The 13,134-nt window shown below is 44.9% G+C and overlaps 1 protein-coding gene across 7 annotated transcripts in view; it reads right to left on the reverse strand.

Annotated features, from left to right (window-relative positions):
* The window catches only part of LOC132870622 (NACHT, LRR and PYD domains-containing protein 12-like), a 327,744-nt gene that overhangs the window by 240,716 nt on the left and 73,894 nt on the right, over positions 1-13,134 (reverse strand). For 2 of the 7 annotated variants that reach the window (XM_060904354.1, XM_060904350.1), the window contains exons 2-4: positions 2,783-2,925; positions 1,239-1,355; positions 727-843 (exon numbers count right to left, since the gene is read on the reverse strand). The exons of 3 other annotated variants lie outside the window; for them this stretch is intronic. In XM_060904354.1, coding sequence (XP_060760337.1) covers positions 727-843; positions 1,239-1,355; positions 2,783-2,835 — 287 coding nt within the window. In that variant the 5' untranslated portion in view covers positions 2,836-2,925. 2 more of the 7 variants (XM_060904349.1, XM_060904351.1) reach the window with 1 other exon arrangement.

Below are 13,134 nucleotides of genomic sequence, written 5' to 3' on the forward strand. Positions count from 1 at the left end.
GCTAATCACAGTGGAGCACGTCCATTACTGTGACTAATGGTGCTTTTCCACTACCAACGCGGCTGAGTTGGGCTGAGCCGTGCCGTGCTGAGTTGAGTTGGGCTGAGTCGAGCTGAGTGGGGCTGTTGGCGTTGCATTTCGACTACAACCGCGCTGAACCGTGCTGGCTGGAAGCGGGTGGACACATTGGGTGGAGTTAGCGAAAGTGGGTAGACGTCACGTGATGTCATTAGGCGGCGCAAACAGTGACATCAGTGACTTTTTAAGCGGTAGTCTCATGACCCAGATAGTAAACAATAAATATGGAGTCATTAGTGTTGCTGGTCTTGGTGCTGTGGCTTGTTGTCACCGACAACAGATACGGGCAAGAACGTATAGATGAGGCAAGGCGCATAATTTGTCGTAATTCTTCTTCTTCCGGGTTTACGGTGTTTACAGATGGTGGTTCCCAGCGTGCTTGCGGGGTGTGTGTGGGCATGTGAGGACACTCCTCCTCACCAATCAGTACACAGGGTAGTGTCTCCTCACACCCCTAGCCCGACTCAGCACGGTTTGGCTCGCCTCAGCCTCGCTGCAAAACGGTGCGAGATTTGGGTGCTGAGTGAGGCTGAAGTGAGCTCAGTCGTGCTGCTCTGAGGTAGTTGAAATGCAAGCCGTGTTGGGCTAAAGTGAGCTGAAAAAGGGTAGTGGAAAAGGGCCATAACTGTGAGAATTATGGGATGTTACCTGTGTACAGGTGAGGGGTTTCCATTTTTAAAGTTCAAAGGAGGACCCATAGACGCATCACTCTTCACGGAGACCCAGCTGGGTTCTGGAGAGTCTGATCTCTTTCTCTGGAGTTCACTGTACAACATTACAGACAGTTCATTATAGAAACCAGTTACAGGTTTTGACTGATTTGTTATTTTGACTTAATTTCACTAACAATGAACAGCAGAATGTGTTATTATTGGTTATTTAAAGGATTTTGTTCACCATTACGATCACTTTTATTGTCACATCCAGATGAATTTGCTTCCTTATGTGTGAGACACTGTAAAACACTGAACTGCACAGTTGCTGATATTAATTACTCTAAATCGTTCAGTGACAGTATTGGAGCAGCATTGGGACCTAATTAAAGTATAACAAACTGATAAATATCAAAACTCCGCTAATGATCTGGACTGGATAAAGGAATGTGTAACACGGCCTTTCACTCTACAGTGACACTAACTGTGAGAATTATGGGATGTTACCTGTGTACAGATGAGGGGTTTCCAGTTTTAAAGTTCAAAGGAGGACCCATAGACGCATCACTCTTCATGGAGACCCAGCTGGGTTCTGGTGAGTCTGATCTCTTTCTCTGGAGTTCACTGTACAACATTACAGAGTGGACATGAGACAGTTTTTCTTCCACAGAATTCCGACACAAAATACCGCCAAGATGAATTTGTATCATATCGTATATCACCATATTTCTGTTCAATATTCATTCTGACCTCCACCTCTTCTTACACACTCGGCAGCAGCAGCAGAGGGAGTAGCACATGTGATGACACGCATTTGTTATTTTACTAATTTAAGGCACAATTTACCCTCAAACGATCTTTCTACATTAACAACGGTGCCATGAAACAGCTTTATTACAGCTCCACTGAAAAAGATAAAAATATGTTCATAACAGGGGAAAAATACACCCGATATTATAAATCCTGATCTACTTTTCTTCTGCACTAAACTCCAGCAGCGACTTCACCGGCTCTCCAGATCTCTGGGCTTATAGTGTAGCTATCTGTCAAGTAGCTTTCTAACAGAAACAGGAAATACACATCGTCCCAATGAGCTAATCCTGTTTCTCATCACAGCTGCTGTAAATGTGAATAAACAAAGGAACCCATTCATAAAAAACAGTAGAATAATGTTATTACCTCATAGTGCTTACACTTCAATAGTTTCTGTTATCCCTTCTTTTTCCTATAGAACATCCTGTTCTAATTATTGGTCTTAGTCGATAGGATATGAAAAAAGGGAATGATAAACTTTGATGGATCTTCAGAGTCTCCCAGAAATGCTGATGTGTCAGAATGTGAGTTGAACACTCCTACTGTATTGATACTGCAGTGGTGTGATTTGTGTCAACACCGTCTCATCAGTCTGGTCCTGTGAAGCCTGTATTGGGATACGACTCGTATCGTGGCTTTAGTGTATCGTCTCATACCTACTCTTTACTCTTTAACTGCTTTATTATTTTATAAGAACATCATTTTACTGGGGCGGCATGGTGGTGTAGTGGTTAGCGCTGTCGCCTCACAGCAAGAAGGTCCTGGGTTTGAGCCCCGTGGCCGGCGAGGGCCTTTCTGTGTGGAGTTTGCATGTTCTCCCCGTGTCCGCGTGGGTTTCCTCCGGGTGCTCCGGTTTCCCCCACAGTCCAAAGACATGCAGGTTAGGTTAACTGGTGACTCTAAATTGACCATAGGTGTGAGTGTGAATGGTTGTCTGTGTCTATGTGTCAGCCCTGTGATGACCTGGCGACTTGTCCAGGGTGTACCCTGCCTTTCGCCCGTAGTCAGCTGGGATAGGCTCCAGCTTGCCTGCGACCCTGTAGAAGGATAAAGCGGCTAGAGATAATGAGATGAGATCATTTTACTGACAGTGAACAGAATCTGAATGTTTAAAGTGGGGACTGATAACTTTTCATTCTGAGGATAAATTTTTGTTCAGTTATTCTTTTCATATCTACTCACTCCATATTTCAGATAAGAACAGTTAATGACTAAAATATTAGAACATGTCAGCTTACCGCTTTTCTGAGGGTGGGGTCACATTATCTGTGTCCAGATCACAGCTCTGCATTTTTGAATATTAGTGTATGGACACACAGCTCATGGACTCACTGCTGATTCCTGGAGACACTGATCTCTTCTGCTGGAATTAATTTCACTCCTAGAAAAGACAAAATAAACATGCAGTTAAAACTGGAAAAAAAAAATCCTTCACATCTGAAGGTGACTAAAATCATTTGTATTTAATAGAAAAGCTACTTTAAGTCTAATACTGTTTTCTTTACCAGCATTAAATGTTTTGGGTTTTTTTTAGTTTAAATGACTAATTTCTGTCCAGCTCATTAAAAGTGATGAATAAATTGCGACATAAAATGGAGCAGTTTGCACGTTTTAGCGACAGTAGAAACTATTTTGTGTAGTGTGGGTTTGGTATTAATATAAAAAAAAAAATCATGAAGAAACTTTTGTGGTTATTTTTGCATTTTGAAACCATTTAATATGATTTTGTTTTTTCTTCCCCCCCACACACGCTCCTTATAAGACTTTTTTCCTTCAAAATTTTATTGAGAACATATAGTACAAACAAACAAAGCATTTCAAAGTCACATACAATTCCTTCTTTTGGTTGAGCAAAATAAAAAAATAAAGTAAAATAAACAAAATATAAAGGGCTCTCGCAGGCCCGGCGCCAGGAACAGTTTACTAAGGGGGCAATTAGAAATCGCAAGGGGGCAAATATTTTTTCATATAGTGTGTAGTAGTGATGGCAGTCTGACAACGTGTTTCAAACAATTAACTGCGCCAACCACAAAACCACGGCCCTGAAGGTTAGTCCGGGAAAATCATGTGGCATATTACCAGGGCAGTTGCGCTTTATCAGCACCCGTGCCCACCTGTTACCCCTCCCCTCCGATTTTCTCACAGACACGCGGTACAACCGGAAAGATGCCAAACATAAAACAACACACACAAACCTACAGGCAAGTCCTTTACATTTAAAATACATACAAATAGCTCCGCGGCATGAAAACAAAACGTCAATGCAAGTCTAAGGTACTTTTGGCTCGGCGGCCAAAATCATAATTTAAAAAAAAAAAAAATCAACAGACCCCGCGGCTGCACCAGTAATAGCCTTCCTGACTCGCACCGAGTCAACGCTAACCACTTAATCCGCGATCCCAGTTTAGGCGTGTAGGGGACTAAACACTCTGAAGTGATGAATTTCACCCCCGCTGCATGGGGGGTGACGTCAACGACACATATTCTTACGCTATTTGCGCACAAAGCGGACCATATATGAACACGTACACCGACATAAACGGAGATAAACTTAGCCTACAAAGAAAGAAAATGGATTCACAATATTGTGATTGAATTGGTTTAATTCGGAGGGGGAAAGACTACTCCCGTAAACTGACTGCATATTGCAGGATATTGCAAAGACAGTGCACTTGTAAGTGTGCATGTAAAACCCCCGCCCGCCCGCCAGCGCGACCCCTCCCCTTGTCCTTATCACAGGTCTGTGTGTGCGCGGCTGTGTCAGCATTTCACACATACACCCACAATAACTAGTCCCCAGTAGTTAGGATTGATACATATGTCTAAAACAGGGTTAATATTAAATTCAGGCTTTTTGAAATAATCCTACCTTAATACAGTTGAATTCTACGATTGCAACGTAAGAATCATAACAACCAATCAGATTTGTTCTACCCAGGCCCGGCGCCAGGAACAGTTTACTAAGGAGGCAATTAGAAATCGCAAGGGGGCAAATATTTTTCATATAGTGTGTAGTAGTGATGGCGGTCTGACAACGTGTTTCAAACAATTAACTGCGCCAACCACAAAACCACGGCCCCGAAGGTTGCTTTAGTCTGGGAAAACCATGTGGCATATTACCAGGGCAGTTGCGCTTTATCAGCCCCCGTGCCCACCTGTTACCCCTCCCCTCCAATTTTCTCACAGACACGCGGTACAACCGGAAAGATGCCAAACATAAAACACACACAAACCTACAGGCAAGTCCTTTACATTTAAAATACATACAAATAGCTCCACGGCATGAAAACAAAACGTCAATGCAAGTAACGCTAACCACTTAATCCGCGATCCCAGTTTAGGCGTGTAGGGGACTAAACACTCTGAAGTGATGAATTTTCACCCCCGCTGCATGGGGGGTGACGTCAACGACACATATTCTTACGCTATTTGCGCACAAAGCGGACCATATATGAACACATACACCAACATAAACGGAGATAAACTTAGCCTACAAAGAAAGAAAATGGATTCACAATATTGTGATTGAATTGGTTTAATTCGGAGGGGGAAAGACTACTCCCGTAAACTGACTGCATATTGCAGGATATTGCAGAGACAGTGCACTTGTAAGTGTGCATGTAAAAACCCCCACCCGCCCGCGCGACCCCTCCCCTTGTCCTTATCACAGGTCTGTGTGTGCGCGGCTGTGTCAGCATTTCACACACACACCCACAATAACTAGTCCCCAGTAGTTAGGATTGATACATATGTCTAAAACAGGGTTAATATTAAATTCAGGCTTTTTGAAATAATCCTACCTTAATACAGTTGAATTCTACGATTGCAACGTAAGAATCATAACAACCAATCAGATTTGTTCTACCGTGCCAGTTTTAGTAGTGATTTATGTGAAATGTATTTTTGTGCAATGCGCAACCACTTAATATTTCGTATTTGAAAATGGAAATTATTAATACGTCTATAATACATTATATTTTCATAAGAAAACAATTAAGTGATCTGAGTCTCCGTTGAGGGGGCGGGGCTGTAGCCACGAGGGGGCGACGCCCCCTTTCGCCCCCCCATGGCGCCGGGCCTGGGCTTTCGCATATTAACTTAAAGATATCAAGTAATGAAAACAATTTTAAAGGAGATACGCAGAGCCATGGCCTCACTTTCGTTTATAAATGCCTTGAGACCTCAAGAATGGCACAGGAATAGTTTAAAGCACTAGTAATAAATCTAATACAGGGGTTTTTCTAGAAAAATTTAGTATGAGGGCGCTCACCATGGCGAGGGAGCGAAGCGGGGGGGAGGGGGGGGGTGCCGGTTGTCCGTCCCCCCCTCCACCGTGCGAAGCTTTTGAAAAATTGAGGCTACAATGGGACATTCTGAGGCTGAGAGGGGAATTGTAACAAATTGTCAACATTGAAAAAGAAAAAGTAATCTTCTGCCCCGGGCAGTCTTTGGCTTTCTTCCATTTCGTGCCACGGGATGACATCTTTAAATGCCCAAGTGTCAACAAAAACAACTCGCGAACTACTTCTGTCGAAAGCTCCCACGCCGGTGGGTGAAAGGTCATTCAGTCTCAAGAAATCTCGCTCTACAAGTCAGCTGACCTTGTATATAACCCATATCAAATCTCGCGAGAGCAGCCGCGACAACTAAACAACATGGCGCCTCAGTCTGGAAAACGCCAATTCGGATTGTTTTTGCACCGTCTGATGGTGTATCTAGAATGATTGGAATATTTTTGGAGTAATTATAACATATTTGATGATCAGACACATTGTCACGTGATGTTGCTGGGATGTTTTCACGGAGAAAAGATCATTTTGAGAAAGATTGCATGTTGTGCAGTAGCATATAAGTGCATAGCCTAAGTGTGACTTGGGGTTCAATCGGCATTTCGGTAAGAGGGTGCACGCCGAAAGTAAGAGGGCGCAGCGCCCCTGTTCCCCGGTTTAGACGAAAGCCTGTAATATAGTAATTTTTACGATTAAAGTGATTTATATAGGTAGCGGTCTGAGTGAATGACCTTGACATCTGTGACGTCACAGCAGGAAGTCTATCGGTCTCATTGCCATTTCCGCTAAACTAAAACACAGCGCTGACTGCAACTCCGATCCTCCATTTTGAGCTAATTTATCGCCATGCCACGTAGATGTGTTGCTGGCCGGTGCAGCAACATGACAGAAGGTGGATTTACGCTGCATTCATGGCCCAAGAATGTTCAAACTGCAAAGATTTGGACGCGTTTTGTGAGAAGTTCACGGGCACATTGGGCGCCTATGAAGTGGTCTCTCCTCTGCTCTGCACATTTTACTGAAGACTCGTACGAGACCTCTGATCTGTTGAGGAGCGTTGGCTATAAGCCCGTATTGAAAGAGGGTGCAGTACCAACAATTAAAGAAAACTACAAGAAAAGGAAAGTATTTATTTTATTTTTAAAAGGAAAGGGAGTTCAGTTGCACCAATCCTCCTGGAGTGAGCCGAGGGTTGTTGGTCAAACCTGGGATGGAACGGGACATATCGCTCGGGCAGTGACCTCCCCGCGGTTGTTGCTAAAACCGGTGACATCCGGCCATTATTAAAAAATGTTCCGTTTCCGGTCCACCGGCCGGGTGAGTGCCGTTTGTGCGGGTGAACTTTTTTTTTTTTTTAACGCCGGTTTTTCGACATTTTTTTCGGGTTCGTAAATCTAAACTCGAACTTGACATTTACGCATTCCCAGGGCTTTCCACTAAGGCTCATACTAGCCAGCCATGACAAATAAGTAGCCAGCCGGGAGAGGGGGGGAGTAAACACAAAATAAACTCCTGTGCACGGAGTTCCCAGTAGAGATGGGATTTATGGCTCTTTGATGGGATCCGCATCTTTGTGATCCGTTCTTTGAAAAGAGCCGTTCAAAAGACTGGCTCATTTGGCTCTTTTTAAAAAAGTTGGGTGCTGTGTTTTTAAATGCCTGTGCAGATTGTTTGTTGACCCCGACTTGAAAGAAATGCTTTTCTGGCAAATGTTGCATTTTGCTTTATTGTTCGGCTCACGGGTGAAGTGCGCCCACACACTGCTCCTTTTCCTCTGGCTCATTTCCAAATCCACGTCTGTTCTCCTCCTCACGCCGACTGCAACTGAACTGACGGTCTCTCCCACTGGCTCTCACACGTTTTTTTTTTTTTGGGGTACACGTGAAGACAGCGTGCACAACTGGTGCCATCCCTCCCCCAACCCCCCAACCCTCCAATTAACTACTCTGAAACAGAGCCACGCAGGGTTTTTTTTTCTTTCTGGAGAACGCACGTGCAAGCAGCATGACCACAACGGGCTGCGCTCTGACGACCACCTCCCACTCCCCGATGTCACATCGGTGCCTATTTGTCTGATAGCTACATTTGCATATCAGACAAATAGGCACCACTGTGCCCTCACCGTAACCTTTCCCTAACTCAGTGAAGGGAGGAGGAGTAAAGGAGGAGCTTTTTTCATCTGAAACACAGTACAGAAAAAGAATGACAGAAAGAACGGCTCCCCCAGCTCGAGACTCGGTTCTCATCGTTCATGCCTAGGAGCTGTTCAAAAGAATCGGTTCGTTCACGAACGTCACAACACTATTTCTTATCCATCCATATATAATAAAAAAATTTAAAAAAAAAAATCCCTCCCTCCCGACTGAAAATTTTTTTGCTCAACTGGTGGACAGGAAACGGATTTTTTTTAAGGATGGCCTCCTGTTCCCTCCCGGGTTTTAGCAATTGCCTGAGCTGAGCAGTAGACTAGACTGAACTTTACTGATCCCTTTGGGAGGGTTCCCTCAGGGAAATTAAGATTCCAGCAGCATCATTACATGATAAACAGAGAATAGAAAATAGAGAAAAACTTCTAGATAAACTAAATTAAGTATTTACATATACAAATATAAAAAAGAATAAGATATGGGGAAGAGAGAAAAAAAAGTCCATCAGGAGAGGTATTGCACATTCAGGGATGAGAATGGAAAATATTTAAAAAGTCTGAAAAAACCAGGGCGGGGCCCATGGCCCAAGGGGGCAGGGCCCATGGCCCAAGGGGGCAGGGCCCAGGGGTTCCAGGCGCTAATGATTTTTGGCTATTTTTTTTTTTTTAACCCCAAAACCATTAATTTTATCAGCAAAAAGTTGTAATGTATTTGGAAATAAATTCCCCTTCTTGGTGGACTACCAGGTGAAAATGATTAATATGGTACAAGAGACTTGTTTTTAATCAATTCACATTTGATGATTTCAAAAAAAATCAAATCAATGCACCTTTTAATATAAACGAGCTCTACAGTATTATATTTCTGCATTTTTGCTATTCATGTCTTTGAATACTCTAATCCTTTACAATGAAGTGCAACCCAGAAAAAAGTTCTGCCATATAATTCTCTGAAGCTTTCTTCTGATGTTCTCATGGTAGCAGGAGGTCTTGCATATTAAGTAGGCAACATTCAACATCACTCATCACTTCCCTTTCAACTGTTGTGTGTACTAACTAGGTTTTATCTGGACAGGATGTTGTGTAATGTAATACAGATACCATACGGTCAATCTGAAGATCGAGATGGTGATTTTGAGTTAAAGAACAGGCATGTACAATGGGCATTACATATTGGAAAATTTTTTTAAATCAAAAGCTATAAGTTCATCTCGGCCTAAAAAAACGTGGGCAGACGCTCCCGCGCGGCACATCTCAGCAATTCCCCCCCATGAAATGAGTAATAAGTAGGAGAGTTATACACGGTATCATACCTAAAATTTTATCAGAAATATAGATACGATACTATGATTCTCCCCAACATGCTACATTAGACAAGCTAACCTCATTTATCAAAAGATACACACTTATATATGACGTGTATTTGATATATATGATGTATATTCATACATTGTTACTTTACGGAAATCTTCAGTGAGTTTGGTCTTTTCATGCCAGCCTGTTGTTGACCTAAATATAATGCACATGAAATGACACGCCTCACCTCAACATGTCCTTTACAATCATTTAAGCCACCATGGGCAATGCTGAAACCACTGCTGCAAACAGTACATCGCGCGAAACTGTCATTATTTTTGACCCTTATTAGACAGGGAGATTCTTTTGTGTAATCTGAGGTGAAGTGGGTTTTGTACTTTGGTTTTTTGGGGCGCGCTCTCTCTCTGCTATGCCGGTCGGTCCTCGAGAAAAGGGATAAAAGCCCACCCACACTGAAAGCTGATTGGCTTATTTTGCTGAGTAACCCAATCAGGATGCTCTTTGTCTGGCATGTGCTACATGAACAGGCACACAGGCAGTGTTGCCACATTGGGTGGTTTTAAGTGCATTTTGGCGGGTTTTGAACATATTTTGGGATGGAAAACGTCAGCAATATCTGGCAACACTGCACACAGTCTCCCTCGCGCGCACACATTCTAAGATGCGTGATGCAGACCTTAATGTTGCGCGCGCACGCTCTTGCTCGCTTCTATCAATATGCAGGAGACTCCCGGAACTTCCAGGACACTTGGGATGTCTGCGTTATAAGGTGACCACAGATCGTTAATCATACCCCCCCCCGAAAATTTCTCAACGGATTTACATCTATCTCAAAAACGATCATTTTGGTCTGAAAAAGTCGGAAATCCGCCAATCGGCGGAAAATTCTCATCCCTGCACATTGTCCGGTATTTCCAGTAGAGGAAATGAGAATAAATATATCTGTGGAAGGCGGCATGGTAGTGTAGTGGTTAGTGCTGTCACCTCACAGCAAGATGGTCCGGGTTTGAGCCCCGTGGCCGGCGAGGGCCTTTCTGTGTGGAGTTTGCATGTTCTCCCCGTGTCTGCGTGGGTTTCCTCCGGGTGCTCCGGTTTCCCCCACAGTCCAAAGACATGCAGGTTAGGTTAACTGGTGACTCTAAGGGCGTATTCACACCTACGTTGTTTGGTCCGGACCAAACGAACCAAATTTCCCTTGGTCCGGACCTTTTGGGTTGGTCTGAATACAAACCACCGAACTCTGGTCCGGACCAAACAAGCGGACCGAGACCGAGCTGCAAGGTCGGACTCGGTCCGGACCAAAGGAACCCTGGTGCGGATCTTTTGGAGGTGTGAAAGCAGACCGTACCTAATCTGACAGTTTTGCTTTTTTGTACCTCGGGAGCTTCCGTCGTTTGTCGAGCATTATGGGAAACAGAGTCTTGACACTCCACCGCAAAGTGCAAACACTGTTTCGGTTGTCAAGGGAACCTTACAACAGTCGTTCAGTCATTCAGACCAGTGGTAGGCTAGACTACAGAGTACAAAAAATGAGTAGGGGGCAAACGTGGGCCGAGGAAGAAACGCGTACCCTTGTGGATATATGGGCAGATGTCCACATATCTGAGCTTTTGGAGAGAACACACAAAAATGCCGACGTGTTTGCTGTATTCAGTGAGAAAATGAAGGAGAAGGGGTTCACGCGCTCCCCAGAACAATGTCGGCTAAAAGTGAAGAAACTCCGTCAGACCTACATTAAAATCAGGGACATTCTTTCAAAAAGTGGTGGTACTAGCGACGCAAAAAAGAAATTCATCTATTACGATGGATAAGGCGAATATCCCGACACATACCTCCTCCGTCTTGCGTGAAGAGCCAGAACTGTCACAACATGATGTGCGCTCATCAGCGCTATCCTCCGTAGCCGCCTTGCCCTTTGAAGTCGTCGTTGATAAATTACTTGTACAACAGCATAGTAATCGCACAATTGTGAAAACAGTAAAAACTGGAAAAAACATATAGCTTTGATGACATTAAAAAGAATAACAGCACGGAAAGCCTCCATGACTACTTTTGAACTTAACGCTTTGTGCGCGTGTCGTCTCTAACCAATAGCTGAACGACCTCAGGGCGCGTGGCTTTGTTGACAGATTTTGGTCCGCTTACTAAAATGTACAGTGTGAAAGCGAACCGCACCAAAATGAAAAAAATAAAAAAAACATTTGGTTCAGACCAAAGCAAGTGAACTATCCTGGTCTGAATACACCCTAAATTGACCGTAGGTGTGAATGTGAATGGTTGTCTGTGTCTATTGTCGCTTTTCCACTACCAACGCGGCTGAGTTGGGCCGTGCCGTGCCGTGCTGAGTCGAGCTGAGTGGGGCTGTTGGAGTTGCATTTCGACTACAACCGCGCTGAACCGTGCTGGCTGGAAGTGGGTGGACACATTGGGTGGAGTTAGCGAAAGTGGGTGGACGTCACGTGATGTCGTTAGGTGGCGCAAACAGTGACATCAGTGACCTTTTAAGCGGTAGTCTCATGACCCGGATAGTAAACAATAAACATGGAGTCGTTAGTGTTGCTGGTCTTGGTGCTGTGGCTTGTTGTCACCGACAACGCCAACAGATACTGGCAAGAGCGTATAGATGAGGCGAGGCGCATAAGGCTTCAGAAATTCTCGTAATTCGTAATTCTTCTTCTTCCGAGTTTACGGTGTTTACAGATCCCAGCGTGCTCGCGGGGCGTGTGTGGGCATGTGAGGACACTCCTCCTCACCAATCAGTACACAGGGGAGTGTCTCCTCACGCCCCTAGCCCCACTCAGCTCGGTTGGGCTCGCTTCAGCCCCACTCCAAAACCGTGCGAGTTTTGGGGGCTGAGTAGGGCTGAAGCGAGCTGAGTCGTGCTGTTCTGAGGTAGTCGAAACGCGAGCCGTGTCGGGCTGAAGTGAGCTGAAGTGAGCTGAAAAAGGGTAGTGGAAAAGGGCCATATGTGTCAGCCCTGTGATGACCTGGCGACTTGTCCAGGGTGTACCCTGCCTTTCGCCCGTAGTCAGCTGGGATAGGCTCCAGCTTGCCTGCGACCCTGTAGAACAGGATAAAGCGGCTAGAGATAATGAGATGAGAAGATATGGGGAAGAGAAAAAAAAAAAGTCCATCAGGAGAGGTATTGCACATTGTCCAGTATTGCTTATTGTCAGGCTAGGCTACTGCTCCTTCCCATCCTCGGTCCTCCTGTTACCCCTCCCCCCGAGAGGAGTTGTACAGTCTGATGGCGTGAGGGACAAAGGAGTTTTTTGGCCCTTTTCCACTACCCTTTTTCAGCTCACTTCAGCCCGACACGGCTCGCGTTTCGACTACCAAAAACCAGCACGACTCAGCTTGTTTCAGCCCTGCTTAGCCACTAAAACTCGCACGGTTTTGGAGTGGGGCTGAAGCGAGCCAAACCGTACCGAGTGAGGCTAGGGGCGTGAGCAGACACTCCCCTGTGCACTGATTGGTGAGGAGGAGTGTCCTCACACGCCCACACACGCCCCGCGAGCACGCTGGGATCTGTAAACACCGCAAACCCGGAAGAAGAAGAATTACGAATTACGAGAATTATGAAGCCTTATGCGCCTCGCCTCATCTATACGCTCTTGCCAGTATCTGTTGGCGTTGTCGGTGACAACAAGCCACAGCACCAAGACCAGCAACACTAATGACTCCATGTCCTCCATGTTTATTGTTTACTATTCGGGTCGTGAGACTACTGCTTAAAAGATCACTGATGTCACTGTTTGCGCTGCTTAACGACATCACGTGACGTCCACCCACTTTCGCTAACTCCACCCAATGTGTCCACCCACTTCCAGCCAGCACG

The sequence above is a fragment of the Neoarius graeffei genome, chromosome 22 (assembly GCF_027579695.1).
Source record: "Neoarius graeffei isolate fNeoGra1 chromosome 22, fNeoGra1.pri, whole genome shotgun sequence".
Lineage (NCBI taxonomy): Eukaryota > Metazoa > Chordata > Actinopteri > Siluriformes > Ariidae > Neoarius > Neoarius graeffei.